Source organism: Natrix helvetica, assembly GCF_964273705.1.
Source record: "Natrix helvetica genome assembly, chromosome: 1".
NCBI lineage: Eukaryota > Metazoa > Chordata > Lepidosauria > Squamata > Natricidae > Natrix > Natrix helvetica.
Genome location: NC_138548.1, coordinates 16,349,469 through 16,369,001, shown reverse-complemented (window position 1 = coordinate 16,369,001; position 19,533 = coordinate 16,349,469). Strand labels below are relative to the sequence as shown.

General features: G+C 42.7%; 2 protein-coding genes across 4 annotated transcripts in view; both read left to right on the top strand.

The window, feature by feature from the left end:
- Window positions 1-5,043, top strand: part of LOC309395348 (nuclear receptor ROR-beta-like) — a 62,312-nt gene extending 57,269 nt beyond the window's left edge. Inside the window, exons 10-11 of one of the 2 annotated variants that reach the window (XR_014175887.1) lie at window positions 1,658-3,597; window positions 3,632-5,043. Coding sequence is in view for 1 of the 2 variants with exons in the window: in XM_081959505.1 (XP_081815631.1) it covers window positions 1,658-1,819 (162 nt within the window). In the remaining variant the exon portion in view is untranslated. Of the gene's footprint in view, window positions 1-1,657 lie in introns of both variants that reach the window. The other variant, XM_081959505.1, reaches the window with a different exon arrangement.
- Window positions 5,044-8,612: 3,569 nt separating this feature from the next.
- The window catches only part of SCAMP4 (secretory carrier membrane protein 4), a 33,729-nt gene continuing 22,808 nt past the window's right edge, over window positions 8,613-19,533 (top strand). The window contains exon 1 of one of the 2 annotated variants that reach the window (XR_014174159.1): window positions 8,613-8,984. The gene's annotated coding sequence lies outside the window, so the exon portion shown is untranslated. Of the gene's footprint in view, window positions 8,985-9,478; window positions 9,501-19,533 lie in introns of those variants that run through there. The other variant, XM_081939247.1, reaches the window with a different exon arrangement.

The following is a 19,533-nucleotide window of genomic DNA, read 5'->3' as shown; positions in this document are numbered from 1 at the left end:
CCTGTTTGATTTGAATAGGCCAAATGTTGACCTAGTTTTGAGCCCGGGGAAACGAGGGATTGATGGAATGGATGGGGCATCCTTGGAGGCAGACAGGGGTGTCTGCAATAAAGGTCAAAAAAGTCAAGATGGTGGCCACAATCATGCAATCAGAACCTTGTCTCTTTTTTGACGTGTGATGATATATTACATGGCTTGATTGCATGGTTTTCTCCATCAGCTTGACTTTTTCACCTCCCTTGGGGTAGTGATGTTGTGGACTGGCACAAAAAGACAAGGCCATCTCTTTAAATTAACCCCTTAAAGGCTGGGGTGTTTCCTTAGTCCTTTTTTCAGCATGCAATAGAGAGAGCTTTACAGCCAATCCTTGAGGTGGCCCTCAAAACACCCTTAATATAGCCTTCCCATTATGATCACAAGTGGTGATGCCATTAAGTGAGAAGGCCTCACTTAATGACCTCCACCCCCCTCCTCTCCCTAATGTGGCTGTTAAATAAATATGTGGGAGGTGTAAGCAGAGACTGCGTTAAGGCAGCAAAACGGAGCAATTCATCCTTTGGTTATGCAGCGGCCTCATGGAAGCGGTTGTCATTTTGGCCCACCTGCAAGAAATTGCGGGTGCACTGAAAATGATGGTCGCTTCCAGGAGGCAGCCACATATCCTAGGTAAACACGGCCTGACCTCCTTCCCCACCATGAGGTCTTGGAGTTTTTCAACAAATAAGTATACAATCGCTGACAGGGGAGTAGGCCCAAGGCCTGTGCAGTCCTGGGGACGCAAGATGGGGTGAAGAGAGCATTGCAACATCTCTGCACTTGGTCATAAGGGCGAATGTCTGCAAGAGCGCTGCAGGGCCATAACTTTGAAATGGGGTTGTAAATAGCTTGGAGGAGGAGTCTATTATAATAGTCGTGACCCATCGTATCTCAGGGACTACTGCACGAATAGTCCTCGATTTACGGTACAATCACAGCTGGGATCAGAATTTCTATTGCTAAACAAAGTGGTTGATAAGTAAATCGTGCCCGGTTTACAGTCTTCTTTGCCACAGTTGTTAAGCAAATCACTGCATTTGTTAAGTAAATCACAGGGTTGTTAAGGAAATCCAACTTCCTCTTTTGACGATTTGTCAGAACCTGATGCGGAGGTTACAAATGGCCCAAGACAGAGCAATTGTCCTAAATCCATGCTGATTGCCCAGTGCCCAAATTTTTGACCATGTGATCGTGGGGATGCTACAATGGTTTGAATTGCAAGGACTGGTTGTTAGTCACTTTTGCAGTGTCATTGTAACTTCAGTCACTACAAATGGTTGTAAGTTGAGGACTACCTGTATTTTTTCCTTTTTTCTTCTTTCTTTTCTTTTCTGAATGTATATGCAGCCATATACATTCAGTCTCCTCCCCACTCTATTTCTTCATAATTGGTAGATCTCACTTTGAGCCCTGCTATTTAACCCCAAGTTTTTCCCAACGGTATTCTGAATTTCAGTAAGAAGCTTGATGGAGTTTCAGGAGATTAAGGGAGGGAAAACATTCCAAAACAGGCACATTTCTATTGCGTAGCTTTGCTTCTCAATCAGGAGTTCCAGGTTTTGTTCTTCAATTAACAGTCTCCAAGGTCCCTGCTGTAACCCTCTCCTTTTCCATCCCACAGATGGTTGCCAAGCTCCCCTTGATGAAGACAATCTGCAGCCTTCACTTAGATAAGCTTGAGCTGTTCCGCCTTGTCCATCCGGAGACGGCCAAAAATTTCCCTCCTCTCTACAAAGAAGTCTTCAATGCGGAGCTCCATTACAGCAACCCTCAGGAGAGCTAAAGCAGAATTTGCAGAGCAAAACTTTTGTGGCTTCTGGAATGGGAAAAGCAGAATTGACCCTGTGGGGGACCCTTATTTTAAATCAAGGATCAACCACAAGATCATGTGGCCCTGGCTTTCTTCCTTCTCCTCCTCCTCCTCCTCCTCAACCTCTTGCAGTTGATTTGCGGTGATCTGCAGTCACTGTTGAATGTAATTGTACCTTTTTAAGGATCCAGCGGACTTTGGGCGTACTGGTGAAATGAATGTGAAATGCTATTTGGTAGAGAAGATCCTGCATTAACTAGTGTTAAGTATTCCTATCCTTTCCTCAAAAGCATGTTTCAACAGAACACCTTTGTCTGCCCCGGCATGTGAATGCATCCAGCCAAACTCACGAGACTTAAAGCCAGCCAATGGCCAACCCAGAAGACGCCTCTTTAGGCCCACGGTGTGGATAAATATGTATATTTTTGCTGGTTTTTGCTTTTCCCTGACATGGTTCGAATGATAAGGACGCTGGACGTGCAGAAGGAAAACCACATCTTGTGGAACTTGTTCAATGTGAAGATGGAAATCTGTGGGAAGAAAGAGAGGGAGAGACGCTAACACATACGTACACAGGGATTACAATCCTGCTAGATTATGGGACAGAAGTGGTGGTGGGGAGAAGAATATGTGGGGGAGGAGAACTTTTAATTTAATTGTGTTTCCGATTCTCGGGGGGCAGCTGGAGGGCTGGACCCTCTAAGAGAGAGAGAGAGAAAAAGGAAGCGTAAAGTTGGATTGCAAACCAAGATGTATTTTTCATCAACAAACTACTGCTGCTATCAAAGTAACTGGAAAAGCATCCGTTGAAAGAAAAACACGGATGGCCCTGGGAGGACATTGGACTTTGGCACCCATTATCCTCAGTGATTGGCCCAGCTGTGGAGGATGGATGTTGGAGCTAAGCTATCCCTGGCTGGCAAGCTAGATGACAAATGATCCAATTGCTTCTAAAGCAAGTTTTCTAAAAACAGACAAGTTTTAAGATGGCCAGACTTCAACTCCCAGAACTCCCCAGCCAGCATGCTTCTGGAAGTTGAAGTCCGCATATCTTAAGTTTCCCAAATTTGAAAAATACAGTTCTACAGCACCGGCACTCTATCTGCCAAGGCTATTGATGTATTATGTTTGTTCTTTCTCCATGTTTATAACCCTTTTGGGAGCCCAAGAAAGCTTCATTCAATGTTTCATTCAAGTGCAGAAAAGCCCATTAGAAGAAGACCTTGCTTAATATCAGTTCAGCACATGGATGATGAACAGGTCTGCAGCTAAATGTAAAGGCCCTTCTTTTGGGCCTGCCCAATACTGTAGGATCAACCGGAGGACAAAAGGACCCACACAATAGCTCACACTTGCAAGGTGGTTTGTTTTTCTCCTGTTCACACTCAACGGCACTTCCGACACCAGCTTAAATGACATGGTTGCATTCTTCAGACCAATAGCAAACCATTCAGATGCTGCTAGCAGCCAAAACAAATAATCCTAGACTTACGACCACAATTGGGACCAGGATTTTTGTTGCTTAAGCAAGGCGGTTATTAACCCAATTTTATAACCATTTTTTTGTCATGGTGGTTAAATGTCTCACTGCAGTTGTTAACACGAATCCAGCTTTTGTCTATTGACTTTTGCTGGAAGCCAATTGGGAAGGTTGCAAATGGCGATCACGTGACTCTGGGCCAATGCAATTGTCATAAATATACGCTGGTTGTCAAGGGCCCAAATCTTGATCACATGACCATGGGGACACTGTGATGGTCGTTAAGTGTGAGGACTGGTTATAAGTCTCTTTTTCAGTGCTGTAACATCAAATGATCACTAAACAAATGGTTGTAAACCAAGGAATCCCCGTACCTTGTTGATCCTGTTTGGGGGTGTTTTTTGCACTGGTAGCTTTACAGTTTACGCCATCAATTCTTAACTCCTTAAAGTAAGCAATACCTTCCACCCTGGGATCAAGGAGAGAGCGGTATAGCAATAGCACTTAGACTTATATACCACTTCACAGTGCTTTTACAGCCCTCTCTAAGTGGTTTACAGAGTCAGCCTATTTTCCCCCAACAATCTTGGTCCTCATTTTACTGACCTTGGAAGGGTGGAAGGCTGAGTCAACCTTGAGCCTGGTGAGATTCAAACTGCCAAATTGCAGGCAGTCAGCAGAAGTAGCCTGCAGTACTGCACTCTGACCACTGTGCCACCTTGGCTAGGTATATATCTTTCCCTCAGCTCTCTGAATGAGCCTGTGGGGTGGGCCCTCAGCTACCTTCAGCAAGGCAAGGCATACAAGATAGTCCTTGACTTAAAATCACAAGGGAGCCCAAACATTTCCATTGCTAAGCAGGACAGTTGTTAAGTGAGCTTTGTCCCATTTTGCAACCTTTATTGTTACAGTTATTAAGTGAACCACTGCAGTTGTTAAGTTAGTAACACTAACTTAAGTTAGTTGTTTGGTGAATCTGGCTTCCCTTTTGACTGACTTTGCTTGTCAGAAGGTCATAAAAGTTTATCACCCGGGACCCTGCAACCATCATAACTATGAGTCACTTGCCAAGCATCTGAATTTTAATCACGGGACTATGGGGATGCTCCAGCGGTGATAAATGTGAGAAATGGTCATAAATCACTTTTTAAGTGCCATTGTAATTTTGAACAGCCACTAAATGAATGGTAGGAAATTGAGGATCATCTATAAGGGCTGCATTGCTCAGATGCTGTAAAATGGGAAATCTAGATGTTCAGAATTCCAGAAAATACTCCCATTTTCCCCGAGCCCTGTGAATTATTCATCCGATTCAGGATCTTGCCTTTTGCTTCTCTAGTTTTTACCCAAGGCTGAAAAAATCAATTCTACATTCCCTTGATTCTAAATTCATTTTTCCTTTTAACTTCTCCATCTGCTGCACAACGATTTCTCAGGAATTCAGTATTGCCCTCTGCAGCAATTATTTAATTCGTTCTTCTTTTTAGCTGGTGAGCTAAAGGCTGGGAATATTTGAAAACGCAGGATATGAATCACCATTTCTCTTTCTGTGGGTTGAGACAGTGGAGTTAATGGGACCTTAGAGACATAAAGATGGAGGCTCTGCAGCATACTGCTGGTGGGTTAGGAGAAGAAATTTAACACTGACTTATTTGTGTAGTTCAGTGTTTCTCAGCCTTACCAACTTGAAGATGTGTGGACTTCAACTCCCAGAATTCCCCAGCCAGCCATACTGGCTGGGGAATTCTGGGAATTGGAAGTGTAGACATCTTTCAAGTTGATAAGGTTTAGAACAGGGATGTCCAAACTTGGGAACTTTAAGACTTGTGGACTTCAACTCCCAGAATTCCCCAGCCAGCATGACTGGCTGGGGAATTCTGGGAGTTGAAGTCCACAAGTCTTAAAATTCCCAAGTTTGGACACCCCTGGTTTAGAAACACAGGTGGAGGTGGTAGACATGAAAACCCTTATCTGAAACAGACAAAGCATCCTTTACTTCAATTTAGAGCAACAGGAAGGGCTTCAGGTTACAGCAAGACAGATTCCCAAGTTATTGTGGCTTGACCTCTTAGATGACAGGTTTGACTTTCCTATTGTTTGCAAAATGCACTTTTGTCATCTATTCTTGGGGCAGCTTTATTATTTTTTTAAAGGAAATAACAGTAACAAAACCATGCCCAGAAGTTATACTGAACAATCTCATATGACCTAAATACATTTAAAAAATCTTAACATTCGTTCCCCTCCCCCCCCCCTTACAAATCATTGCTCGTGTTATGCTGGCAACAAACTATGTTTTGGGGTTCCTCTCAGCTTTTAAAAAAAGTGTGCACTTTTCTCTTGACTTCAAAATGCCCACAGTTACAATTTTTAAGAATATTCTTTGATTAGGTGGCACGTGTTTGGTTGTACTGTGGCAACGTATCAACTTGTTTCTATCATATGGTGAGATTGGAGCTTTTATGAGGTTAAAATCCAGAGACAGTTTTCATTTTTTTTTCTGCTTTGTAACAGTTGGTCTCAGCTCATTGGTCCATGGCTTAAATTTTTCCAACCAAAATGCAGTGGGCTCTAATAATTAACCAGAAACAAATGTCATGTATTTTAGAGCCTATCGACAATAGGCAGCAATTGAGGCAAATTTTCCAACTATGGTATAAGAGATTGATTTAATAATCATTCCTTTTCCCAGGGAATTAAAAGGCCTATGATTTGGGGTGCATTTCTTAAAAAAAACAATTTTAAGCCTCTTGTTCAAGTATAATTGCTGGGCTTGACTACGGAAAACCACAACAACCAAAATTGTTTGAAACAAGCATTAGGTTTGTAGAATAGATAATCCCTTTTTCTGTTGTTAACCATCCAAAATCTGGAATTTGATTCTGAGCAGTAAAATGGCGACAGAGCAGCAGAGAATTGCTGAATGTGAAACTCAGCACCTCCACACATGCCTGTATATTTCTGGAACGTGATTCCTGGAAGAAATCTTCCGAATGCTCAAATTCTAGAAAGCAAAAATGATATATGTTTCTAGCTCATGATCACTATGGACCCGGGGGGGGGGGGGGGGGAAGGTTACAAAGAAAGAAAACTTAGTGGGCAACAGATTTTCAGGAGTTTATAAAGATGACATGAATTTCCAGGCCATACAATGAGAGGCCATTCCTTTCTAAGTGATGATTTCTATATAGTTCTACATAAACACATGCATATATACCTATATAATTCTTTTTTTAAAAAAATGAAAGCTTAGATGTACATTTTAACACCCCTAGAACCCTCACACTACTATGTTTGAAGAGAAAAAAAAGATTGGTTGGTATAAAATATTTATACTTGTGAATATTGGTGCAAACAGAAAAATCCATACATCTGCAACCTGGTTTTTATGCTTTATGTTTTGAATGAAACATATGGTACCATAAATGTGCATTCATTAAATCTTCCCAACCTGTTGCCCTGCAAAAATGTTGACTTCAGGGCCCATAGTCCTCAGCCAGCAGGGGTGGGGAAGGATACATCACACACATACACACGCATTAAAGTACAGACAGGAAAATAATTTTAGACTTAGGGGTAAAGAACAGCTTCTGTTTGCATTGAATGTTTTGTTGTGTAAAATGGTAATTTCTATTTTTTTAAAGGAAAAGAAGTCCTATTCTTTCTATTAGGGGCCAATTTGCTTTGAAACATGAACGCCTAAATGTTTATTTAAAAGTGGGGAGGGGGAGGGAGCAGCGCAGAAAAACAGGACTTTTTCAGGAAAAAAAACTTTAAAAAACAATGTTATGTATTTAAATAAAATGTTTCAATAAGATGTCTAGAAAGATAGATGTATACAGTATTACACAAGAACGTTTTGAGTCGAGCAAAATAAAAGTGTTTTATGGAATGGAAAAATGGGACCGAGTATTTTTTCTCCACTTTCTTGTATTTTAAAAAAAATAGCTACAAATAATTGCCATTTAGTGTGTGGTATGAAACAAAGGTGAAGTCATCGCTTTATATCAGGGGTGTCCAAAGTTGGGAACTTTAAGACTTGTGGACTTCAACTCCCAGAATTCCCCAGCCAGCTGGCTGGGGAATTCTGGGAGTTGAAGTCCACAAGTCTTAAAGTCCCCAACTTTGGACACCCCTGCTTTATATGATCTATAAAGTGCCATCAGTAATATGGTATTCAGATAGTGTGCTAAATCAGTTGTTTATTTATTAAATCGGTTGTTTATTTATTAATTTTTATGCTGCCTATCTCAGCAATTATGGGCAACCGTTTGCTTCATTTTAGCTTCTTCCATTAACTATGGTTCCTTGAGTGTAACTGGATTCACACGTCACGGCATTCTCTAAAGCAGTGTTTCTTAACCTTGGTGACTTGAAGTTATGTGGACTTCCAACTTTCAGAGTTCCCCAGCCAGCTATTTTGGGGACATTCTTGGATAGAAGGTAAAATTTGTCTGCCTGGAGTTATTTCTCCTGTCCTACAATAGGTGAAAGGACACAGTGGCTAAGACGCTGAGCTTGTGGATCAGAAAGGTCAGCGGTTCAAATCCCTAGAGTCGCATAACGGAGTGAGCTCCCTTTCCTTGTCCCAGCTTCTGCCAACCTAGCGGTTCGAAAGCATGTAAAAATGCAAGTAGAAAAAATAGGAACCACCTTTGCCTTTGGCGTTTAGTCTTGCCGGCCATATGACCATGGAAACGTCTTCGGACAGCACTGGCTCTTTGGCATTTCTATTTTATCTATCCAATTTTATTCAATTCTTCCCAGTCTTCTTTTTTAAAGTGTTCATTTTTGAGGTTTCGTGCGACTGTTAGTTTGTTCTCAGGGTTGTGGGGGAGGGAGGTTGGTGGTCATTGACAGTAATTAAATAAAAATTGATGTGTTTGATAGAAAGCCACTGTTAGAAATTATCAAGTGCTAGCCTGCACTATATTTCTTGTCTTCTTGTTTCTTTATTATTGTTGGTCAACCTTGAAAGGCAGAAGCCATCTACCAACTTCAGTTATCTTCAACTGGCGATTCTGAGGCCGGTTGCTGCGTTCCCAAATCTTTGGAGGTCAGCAGATTTCACGTGTTTTTGTAATAGGATTTGTAAACAGGATGTTTACAATAAGCATTTTCTCAAGAGGGAAGAAACATTCAAATGAAACCCGTAACCGACCCTTTTCGGACGCTTCTATCCAGTACAGAGTTTACGTTTTCCTTTTCTTTGACGGACCCGTTAGCCTATCGCCCCTCGTCAAATGACGTGAAAGGCGGTTCCCAACCAGTCCGCCCGCGGAGAGTGGCGGGACTTGTAGTCTAGCCTCTAACTCAGCCCTTACGGGCAGCGTCATCTGAAGAACTACATCTCCCGGCGGCGCTCCGCTGTTTCGGATGAAAAAGCTTTCGGGAGAAGCAAAAGGCAACGGCGGCAGATGTTCAAGACGGCGGAGGAGGAGGACGTGGTGCTTCTCGAGGAGAGCTGTTGAGCGGGCGACGCTGTTTGCCTCTCCCCCCGTTCTCCCAGCCGTCGGCTGCGGGAGACCGGTGACTAGCCGGCGCCGTTAGAAGAGGCGGGGCTTTGCACAAGCAGCAGTCCCTTGTACAAGGCAGCCGTTGCACGCCCGGATCGTCCTGGAGGTGCAAGGAAGCTGGGAGAGAGGGCATAGCTGGCAGGTGGGTGGAAGCAGGTTTATGGCTTCGATGCGTAAGTGTGATTTGAATAGCAGGAGTCTGTGCAACCCACACGTCTGCAAGTGGGAATGGGAAAGGCGTGGGAGAGGTTGTGCAAACGGGGGTGGGAGTGGTGGAGGGGGGTGGCCCACATTTGAGCTTCGAGCCCAGGCTTGTGCAACGCTCCTGTCCCCCCCCCCCAAATCTGGGGCCAGGATACTTAATGGGTGGGGGGGTGGGGGGTGAATTGGGCTTGGCCAAAACAAAAAAACCCGGGTGCCCCGAGGGAGCTGGGCTTCAGAGGTGGAGCCGAGCTGTTCTGGGCAAGGAAGAGCCTCCTGGCTTTGCTTCAGGTATCCTGGGGGCAGATGATCCCAGGGTCCCCTTGTTGTGAGCTCTGGAGCGTTGTGCTGAAATGTGGCGGAGTTAAAAAGGCAAACAAGAGGCCTGAGAATTGACTTTGCCCCCAGGCAACAGGTTTCTAAGCGTGACCTACAGGAATTGTACGTCCTGCAAAAGGTAATGGTTTGGGCCAGGCTTAAGTCACCTCCCAATATATTGTATAATTGCGTCCCATTATCCCCAGCCAGCATGGGATGACCTAGTGCTGCGGATCTGAAAAGTTACTAAGCTGGAAAGGTTTTGTTGACTGTAAACTCTGGTGTGAAGTTTGGTCCTTGAAGTGGTCATTCTTCCATAAAATTTATTTGGGGAGGATACTGTGGCCTGCAGGATTCCCTTTTATTTTTTAAAAAAATAGTTATTCAGTTCCATTTCTATAATTGTCCATCTCAAACAGGGAAAATAACTCATAGGTCTGTGTGTCAACAAAACCAAACAAAACCTGATAATAGAAACCACTTTCAGCTTTGTCACCATCCATGGTGGGAATCTTTTCCCTTATTTTTCCAAGATAATTTTTAGAAAAAAATAAGCTCTAGTACTTCCCTTCATTACTCCAAACCACTTATCAGAAAATCTTTTTTACCCAATGTAGGTGATAAGGTCAATTTAAATATCCCTGTTGTGATGGGGATAGTGGGTTCATGTGTTGTTAACTCCCCATTTATTCAATTTTGGGTTATTTACCTAGTTTTGGAAAGCACTGGTAGAATTGTGGTCTTAGAAATGGGGCTTGTAAGATGACCCCTTTGGAGTACGGAAGAAAATATTAGAATGTCTATATTTTTATCTCATACTCTGCCAATATTTAATGTGTGGATATAGATATGTAGAAGTATGTTTTATAATGTGCATATTTTAGTACATATGCATAATTTATAAATAAAAGCCAAGATACATATGTGCAGATCACTGCCCCATTTTTTTTTGAAGCTAAAAGTCCATAAACAAAAAAATTAGAGACTCCTGGTGTAGAAGGATTTATATTTCCTCTAGTCATATGATGTATTTACTTGCAGCAGGATAGAAGGACTGGTTATTTAAACTTATGATTTCTGCTAGCTCATCTGGAAAGAATTGAACCAATGGAATGTATGGGGAATGGCTTTCTGAGAACTAAAAGCCAAGATATATTTTTTGTTAAAAAAACCCAAAAAACCTCCACTAGTGGGACTTGCTCCATTCATTTAAAGTGAGGAAGCACCCAATGATGGTCAAGCTTGCAAGATTTATTTGCTTTTAGTGAGATCTACCCAGCAGTAGTTGGTGCTTTATTCAGGAATTCAGGATCAGTACAGTATCAGAACCAAGTGTAGCAGTGTAATAATCCCAAATACACTCCTGGTGAATCCACTTACATTCTCTACGTAGTGAAATTTTTATCTGGTTCTTAAAACATACAAATCCATGATATAATTTGCTTGGCCTTGGCCTTTCATATTATGAGAACTGAGCTATTACAGCTTTGAATAATAATAATAATAATAATAATAATAATAATTTGAATTTATTAGCCGCTCCCTTTCCAGACAGGACTCGGGGCGGCGTACAATGGAGCATATAGAACATAAAACATGTGTACAAACACATAAACATACATATATACAAAGACACACATGCACGGAGGAGGTAACAAATTACAGCATTTAGACAGTTAAAAATCACCATTAAAATACCCCAATTGTAAGAAACCCAATGTACAATTAAAATTTAAAATTTAAAAAGACAGTCAGGAGGAGTAAGAAAAATTACGGTTGAGCCAGGCCAGATAATTGAAAGAGGTGGGTCTTCAGCTGTACACGGAAGGAGCGGAGATCGGAAGTAATCCTGATGTCACGGGGGAGGTCATTCCACAGGGCTGGGCCTATCACAGAGAAGGCTCTGCTCCTGGGTGTCGCCCCCCCGACACTGTTTGGCGGACGGCACCCGGAGAAGTCCCTCTCTGTGTGAGCGAATTGGTCGTAGGGATATGTGGGGCAGGATGCGATCCTGCATGTAACTAGGTCCTGTGCCATGAAGCGCTTTAAAGATCAAAATCAAAACCTTGAAACGCACTCGGTAGACCACAGGAAGCCAGTGCAGCTCGCGCAGGAGAGGTGTTACAGGGGAGTATCTAGTCCTCCCCATAATCACCCGCGCGGCCGCGTTCTGGACCAACTGTAGTCTCCGAGTGCATCTCAAGGGAAGCCCCATGTAGAGAGCATTGCAGTAGTCCAGGCGAGACGTCACTAGCGCATGGGTGACTGTGCGTAGGGCATCCCAGTCCAATAAGGGGCGCAATTGGCGCATCAGGCGAACCTGATGGAACGCCCCCCTTGCCACGGCTGTTACATGGTCATCCATGGACAGCTGGGCATCTAGGAGGACGCCCAAATTGCGCACCTGTTCCATGGGGGCTAGTTGCACGCCCCCGATGGCCAGAGATGGAAGCAACTGGTTGAACCGGGAGGCCGGAAGCCACAGCCACTCCGTCTTGGAAGGGTTGAGTTTTAGTCGGTTGCCATCCATCCAGACCCGTACGGCCTCCAAACACCGGGACATCATTTCGACGGCCTCATTGGGGTGGTTCGGGGTGGAAATGTATAGCTGAGTATCATCAGCATACAGATGATATCCCACCCCAAAACCACGGATGATCTCGCCCAGCGGTTTCATGTATGTGTTGAACAGGAGAGGCGAGAGCACCGATCCCTGTGGCACTCCACATGTGAGTGGCCTCCGGGTCGATCTCTGCTCCCCTGCCAACACACGTTGCGTCCGGTCAGAGAGGTAGGAGCCAAACCACCGTAAAACGGTGCCCCTGACTCCCAGCCCCTCTAGCCGGTGCAACAGGATACCATGGTCGATGGTATCGAACGCCGCCGAGAGATCTAATAGGACCAGGATAGAGGAACAACCCCTATCTCTGGCCCTCCAGAGATCATCAACCAATGCGACCAAGGCCGTCTCCGTGCTGTGCCCGGGTCGGAAGCCGGACTGGCGCGGGTCTAGATAATCATTTTCCTCCAGGTGACGTGGGAACTGCTGTGCCACTACACTCTCTACAACCTTCGCTAAAAAAGGAAGGTTGGAGACTGGACGATAATTGACTAGGTCCGTTGGGTCCAGGGAAGGCTTCTTGAGCAGGGGCCTCACCACCGCCTCTTTCAAGGCGGCCGGTAGAAACCCCTCACCCAACGAGGCGTTCACTAGGCCCAGGAGCCAGTCGCGCATAACCTCCCAGGATGCCAGTACAAGCCAGGAGGGACACGGGTCCAATAAACATGTGGTGGGTCGCAGACGTCCACGCAACCTGTCCAAATCCTCGATGGCAACCGAGTCAAACTCCTCCCAAAGCGGTCCCTCAAGACTCGCCACGGGCGTCTCTACTGGACCACTGAAAGGGGCCCATCCCATCCGGATTTGAGCGACTTTGTCCTGTAGATAGGTAAATGGTAGTTTATAGCTCAGAGTTTCTCAACCTTTGCAACACGTGGACTTAAATTTCCAGAATTCCATAGCCAGCCATGCTAAAGTTCCCACGGCTAAGAAACACTGACCATGTATCAATGGCCAAGGCAATTAGAATTTTTTCAGCAAGCCATGGCTTAATTATGGTTTAGCTATGGCTATTTAGGTAATTGCGGGTCAGGAAGTGCTTTTGTTTAATCTGCTGTAATGTTTCATACTGTACATTCATGGATGAGAGGGTATTCTTGTGCATATCTGTACATTTTTGTGCATCTTTTTATGGGACTATCGAGATTTAGCCTGCTAGAAATTTTTCATGCTTACATTTTTTTTACATCCAGAAACTTTCATTAAAAGAAGAGGCTAATGATATATTTTATTTTTTATTAATTATCTTTGCTGCCTAAGAAAATCAGCTCAGTAGCTATAGAAGTTTATCAGCATAAAAATGTATAAAAACAACAATAACACAACATTGATTAGAAAAAAAAATGTTTTACTAAATTAAAATGGACACAAATCAGAACTTCTCAGCTGTGGCTGAGTGCCAAGAAGATCATGGGTTGCCAATGCACATTTTTATTTTTACTTTATACAGCTTTGCTTGTAGGAAGGAAGTGAAGTCAGGAAATGGCAAATCTAAAATGATAATAAGCTGTCAGGATGATAATAGAGCACTGTGAATTGAATATGAAACTTACAGTATGCCATTTGGTGAGGGATACAACTTAATTATCTACGGTAAATAGCCTGGTGTCTAAATATTGACATAGAATGGTATGTAGCCATGTCAAATTTAATACAATAGTGAAAGGCTTTTATTTATTTATTTATTCAGTGGCATTTGTAGGGAGTTACTCTCTCAAACCTGGTTCTTCCAGGAAATTTCCAGGCTTGGCTTTCTGATAATTTAACTATCATAGAGTGGATTAGTCATTCTTGTCCTGCTACAAACCAGCAGGGAGTGTTTTAATCAAGGAACAGAAGTAGCAAGCAAACAACAACTTGGTAAGGCCACACTTGGAATACTGCATTCAGTTCTGGTCGCCACGATGTAAAAAAGATGTGGAGACTCTAGAAAGAGTGCAGAGAAGAACAACAAAGATGATTAGGGGACTGGAGACTAAAACATATGAAGAACGGTTGCAGGAACTGGGTATGTTTAGCTTAAGAGAAAGAAGGACTAGGGGAGACATGATAGCAGTCTTCCAATATCTCAGGGGTTGCCACAAAGAAGAGGGAGTCAAACTATTCTCCAAGGCACCCGAGGGTAGAAAAAGAAGCAATGGGTGGAAACTAATCAAGGAGAGAAGCAACTTAGAACTGAGGAGAAATTTCCTGACAGTTAGAACAATTAATCAGTGGAACAGAAGTTGCCTCCAGAAGTTGTGAATGCCCCAACACTGGAAGTCTTTAAGAAGATGTTGGATAGCTATTTGTCTGAAACGGTATAGGGTTTCCTGCCTAGGCAGGGGGTTGGACTAGAAGACCTCCGAGGTCCCTTCCAAGTCTACTATTGTATTGTATTGTATTGTAAAAATTGGGGTGGGGTGGGGGAATGACCATTCTTATATTCTTGATTTTAAGGAAAAGTAGATGTGGTTAAATTAAAGTGGCGCAGTGGTTAGAGTGCAGTACTGCAGGCTGCCAGCAGTTTGGCAGTTCGAATCTCACCAGGCTCAAGGTTGACTTAGCCTTCCATCCTTCCAAGGTTGGTAAAATGAGGACCCAGATTGTTGGGGGAAATAGGCTAACTCCGTAAACCGCTTAGAGAGGGTTGTGAAGCACTGTGAAGCGGTATATAATTCTACGTGCTATTTCTATTGCTAGTGGTCTTAGAAACCAGGGGACTGTGAGTTCTAATCCTGCCTCAGGTATAAAAGCTGGTTGGGTGATTTTGCACCAGTCACTCTCTCTACCCAATCCACCTCACAGAGTTGGCTGTGGGGGAAAAAGAGGAAAGAGCATTATGTGTAAAACTCCTTTGACTTATTTATAAACTAATAAAGGTGGGATTGAAATCAAATCAATGAACTCCAAGAGCTATGATAAGTAGTGTTAGAGGAAAAAGCTGAGAGGAATAACTCATTATTTTTTTTGAGGGGGGAGGGGAACTGCCTTTTAAAAAAGGAGATAGGAAAATTGAATTGTAAATCAGTTGGAAAAAAAAAAGCAGAAGAAGCAAGCAATTTATGCACAGTAACTAGGGAAGACCTAAAATTTTAAAAAACCTGATAGGAGATGGAAATTAGTAACCAAGGAAAAGTCCCCCAGAATTATGGGTTTATTCCCAGAATCACTATAATGTGATATAGTGCAGGGGTCTCCAACCTTGGCAACTTTAAGCCTGGCGGACCTCAACTCCCAGAATTCCCAGCAAAGCTGGCTGTGGAATTCTGGGAGTTGAAGTCCGCCAGGCTTAAAGTTGCCAAGGTTGGAGACCCTTAATATAGTGTGATATAATATTCAAAGTGAGCTAAGATTAATGAAGAAAATTTGAAAAAACAAAAGAGCCTGTTTGGAAAGGTTCAGTATAAAAGAGAAGTGTATCAGCTACTCAGAGAAAATTATAAAATGTTAGGTAGTAGCAAATAAAAGGTGAAACTAATCAATATCCATTTCCACCTAATTTCATTTAAGAAAATGCACATTCTACTAAGCATTTCTGAAGAACAGTCTAAACATGATTTAGTTTCATAGAAATGTGGTCTACAAATATCTATTTTCCTTGAATGAATTAAAATTTACCGAAGTAATAGGATCTAAGTGCACTGGAGAAGTTTGCTGAAGATCTAGCCAAAGGTTTTTGTATTATCTTTGAGAAATTATGGAATGCTGGAGGGAAGTAAATATTGTCCCTTCCTTCAGGAAGATGCATGCAGGATCAGAGAATTATGAATCTATCAGTCTGGTATCAATAGCAAATAATACTAGTTTGTGTTTTTATAATAATTGTATTAAACATTACAATTAAAACGCAATATAAATGCAAACTGAAAAAATAATTAAAAGAAGTGCAAAGGAGGAAAAATAGACAAGAGAAATAAGAATATATAAAAAAGGAAATACATAAATTATTTCCCTCTTCATCACAATAAGTATAAGCAATTTAGTAAGTGATCACTTTTTATTAAAATAAGACAAATTATATTTTCTTCCCATATCTCACCTCTTAAATATATAAAGAAGTTTAAAACCTTGTTAATCACTCCTGATCAGCAAACACCCATTAAGTATTACCAGAGATAACATACTTTCTGGTCGCCACGATGTAAAAAAGATGTGGAGACTCTAGAAAGAGTGCAGAGAAGAGCAACAAAGATGATTAGGGGACTGGAGACTAAAACATATGAAGAACGGTTGCAGGAACTGGGTATGTTTAGCTTAAGAGAAAGAAGGATAGGGGAGACATTATAGCAGTGTTCCAATATCTCAGAGGTTGCCACAAAGAAGAGGGAGTCAAACTATTCTCCAAAGCACCTGAGGGTAGAACAAGAAGCAATGGGTGGAAACTAATCAAGGAGAGAAGCAACTTAGAACTGAGGAGAAATTTCCTGACAGTGAGAACAATTAATCAGTGGAACAGCTTGCCTCCAGAAGTTGTGAATGCCCCAACACTGGAAGTCTTTAAGAAGATGTTGGATAGCTGTTTGTCTGAAACGGTATAGGGTTTCCTGCCTAGGCAGGGGGTTGGACTAGAAGACCTCCAAGGTCCCTTCCAACTCTACTATTGTATTGTATTGTATTATATCTATTTTAAACTCGATAAACCAACTTTGTATTCCTTCCTTTTACTTTTAACAATCTTGATCTTTATTCCCTTCAAATATTGTCGTAGAAGTTGATTTCTTTTCATTTTCTCCTCCTCAGAAAATGTTTCAAAACTTTGTCTCTTTTCTAAATCCAGTATAGGAAAGTTATCCAGGTCACTCTCTTGGTTTGTTATTTATATGTTCTTTTTAATTATTAAGATATCAGTTGGTTTCTTTTGTACGACCAATGTAGCATCTTTTTCCACATCATTCTTGCAGCCTGCCCTTTTAAGACCCACTTTCAAATCAGTCTTGTCCAATAAAATTTGTTTCTCTTCCATATCTTCTGTTAGAGGCAGTCTATCCATAAGGACAGGTACTTTTATAATGGACATTTGGGTCCATTGTTCACAAATAACCTTCAGCTTATGCTTTACAGGTGGTTTTTGATTTACGACCACAGTTGAGCCCAAAGTTTCTGTTGTTAAGCAAGAGAGTTAAGTGAGTTTTGCCCCATTTTACAACCTTTCTTGCCACCGTTGTAATAGGGAATATGAGTGGAGGGTCTTCAGAAAGTACAAAACTGCCAGAGTTAACAGCTAGCTTAACCGCAGAAGTAAATAGAATATCAGAAAAGTACCTGCAATTCCCAAGAACCCATAGCTTAAACACCAGAAGGGACTTCAGAATGAGGAACAGAAACATTTGAGCTGCAAAATAGCTGCCAGAGGAAATCACTTGCTTAGCCTTAAGAGAGGAACATATGAATTGCGGCAAGCGCAATGTCAAGCTTCCGACCCAAGCAAATCAAAACTCTTGAGTCCAGACATTTCCTCAAAGGACTTCTTTATTGGGTAAACCATATCGGCATACTTGGTTGAAAACCAACTCTGAATCCTTCCCGCAGTTTCAGCATAATTAAAATCAGTAATCACCCCCCACCCCCACCCCTCCCTGTCATTGATCACGTTGGCCAATTAGATTAATTGGCGGGCTTCTCAGTCACCCTTCTTTTTTTACCTCCATTACCAATGGTTCATTACCCATTCACCGTGATGGCAAACCTATGGTACACGTGCCAGAAGTGGCACGCAGAGCTCTCTCTGTGGACATGCATGCCATCGCCAGCTGCTCTTCTGGCCCAGTGCACTGGACATCTGGTCTTCATGGGCGCCAGAGTGCCTGAAAAGACCTGAAAACAGCCAAAACCGGCCCCAAAACAGGCATGCACACACCAGCCAGCTGCTCTTTGGGTTTCAGGTGCTCCAGCGTGCATGAATACCAGCTGACTGGCATGCGCAGATGCACTGGCCAGCTGGTCTTTGGGTTTCCAGCGCTCTGGCATGCACACATGCACGGACTTGCACGTGTGTTCTGGTTTGGGCACTTGGTGCTGAAAAGGTTTGCCATCACTGATCTAGGAGATGACCTTGGTTCTCACGAGAAAGTTCAATGTTGTGTCTAGTGATACGTTCCAATCTCCTCCCCCACCTCCCATATAGTGTGGCAACGGTGAACCAGGGAAATGGCCTCTAGCAGGTCCAGTTCAGCGTTGACACACCTGATGTACCGAAAAATAGATGGTTTGTCTAAGAAGAAAGAAGTGGGTCACAGTAGTAAGCAAAGTGAATGCTTAAAATTTTAGTTGACATACCTTTCATACATAATTTGCCAATTACCGTATTTTTCGGAGTATAAGACGCACCGGAGTATAAGACGCACCAAGGTTTTGAAAAAGCAAATAAAAAAAAAGTAGGCAGGTAGGTAGAGGGATAGATAGGGAGAGAAAGAGAGAAATACAGTAGGTAGGTAGGGAGAGAGAGCATAGGTAGGTAGGTAGGTAGGTAGGTAGGTAGGTAGGTAGGGATAAAGGGATATATATAGAGAGAAAATGAGAGAGAGTAGGTAGGTTGGTAGGTAGAGGGATCGAGAAAGAGAGAGAGAGAGAGACAGAGAGAAATACAGTAGATAGGTAGATGTTTCTGCTTGCACAGCCCTTGATCAGTGTAATTCTCATCAATCAGTTAAAGAGCTTTCCAAAAGGAAAAAAAAGTTTTTGCACTCTACAAACCTCCCCAAAACAGCCTGTTTTCCACAAAAACAGGCCCGATTTTTTTCCAAAAAAAGGCATAAATACCCTGGGGGGGGGGGGCTTGCCGAGTGCTCCTGGGGGGTAGGGCCCCCCAAAAGGAGCAAATACCAGCCCGTTTTTCGCGAAAACGGCCCCGTGTTTTGTCAAAAAAATTGCATGCATAGCCTTATGGAGGCTTATAGAGTGCTGCTGGGGGCTGGGGGGGGCAAAAAATGGCCCGTTTTTTGCTCATTTCTGCCTTCCCCAGCCCCCAGGAGCTCTCTGAAAGCCTCCATTAAGGTATGCACAGCTATTTTGGTGAAGGGGCGGGGCTTCGGGAGGCAAAAGAAATGCTGTATTCGATGTATAAGATGCACCCAGATTTTCAGCCTCTTTTTTGAGGAAAAATGGTGCGTCTTATACTCCAAAAAATACGGTATACTGCACATGTGATATGTGATGTAATAGGTTTAGGGAGGGTCTCAGGAAACACGTATGGAATGGCTTGGGTTGAAACTTTGGTGAGAACCAAACTATGATAGCTTGTCCCGGCTTATTGCAATAAATGAAACAAAAAGATCTTCACTGTGTCTTGGCTGGTCAGGCAAATTTGCCACTGGTTGCAAAGGAAAGTAGCCCACAGCACATAATAGCCTTTAAGTTTAAGTGAATCTGTTAAGTTAGTAACACAGTTGTTAAGTGAATGTGATTAACTTTGCTGGTCAGAAGGTCGCAAAAGATGATTACCTAACCCAGGGGTGTCCAAACTTGGGAACTTTAAGACTTTAAGACTTGTGGACAATTCTGGGAGTTGAATTCCACAAGTCTTAAAGTTCCCAAGTTTGGACACCCCTGACCTAACCTCTGGACAATGCAA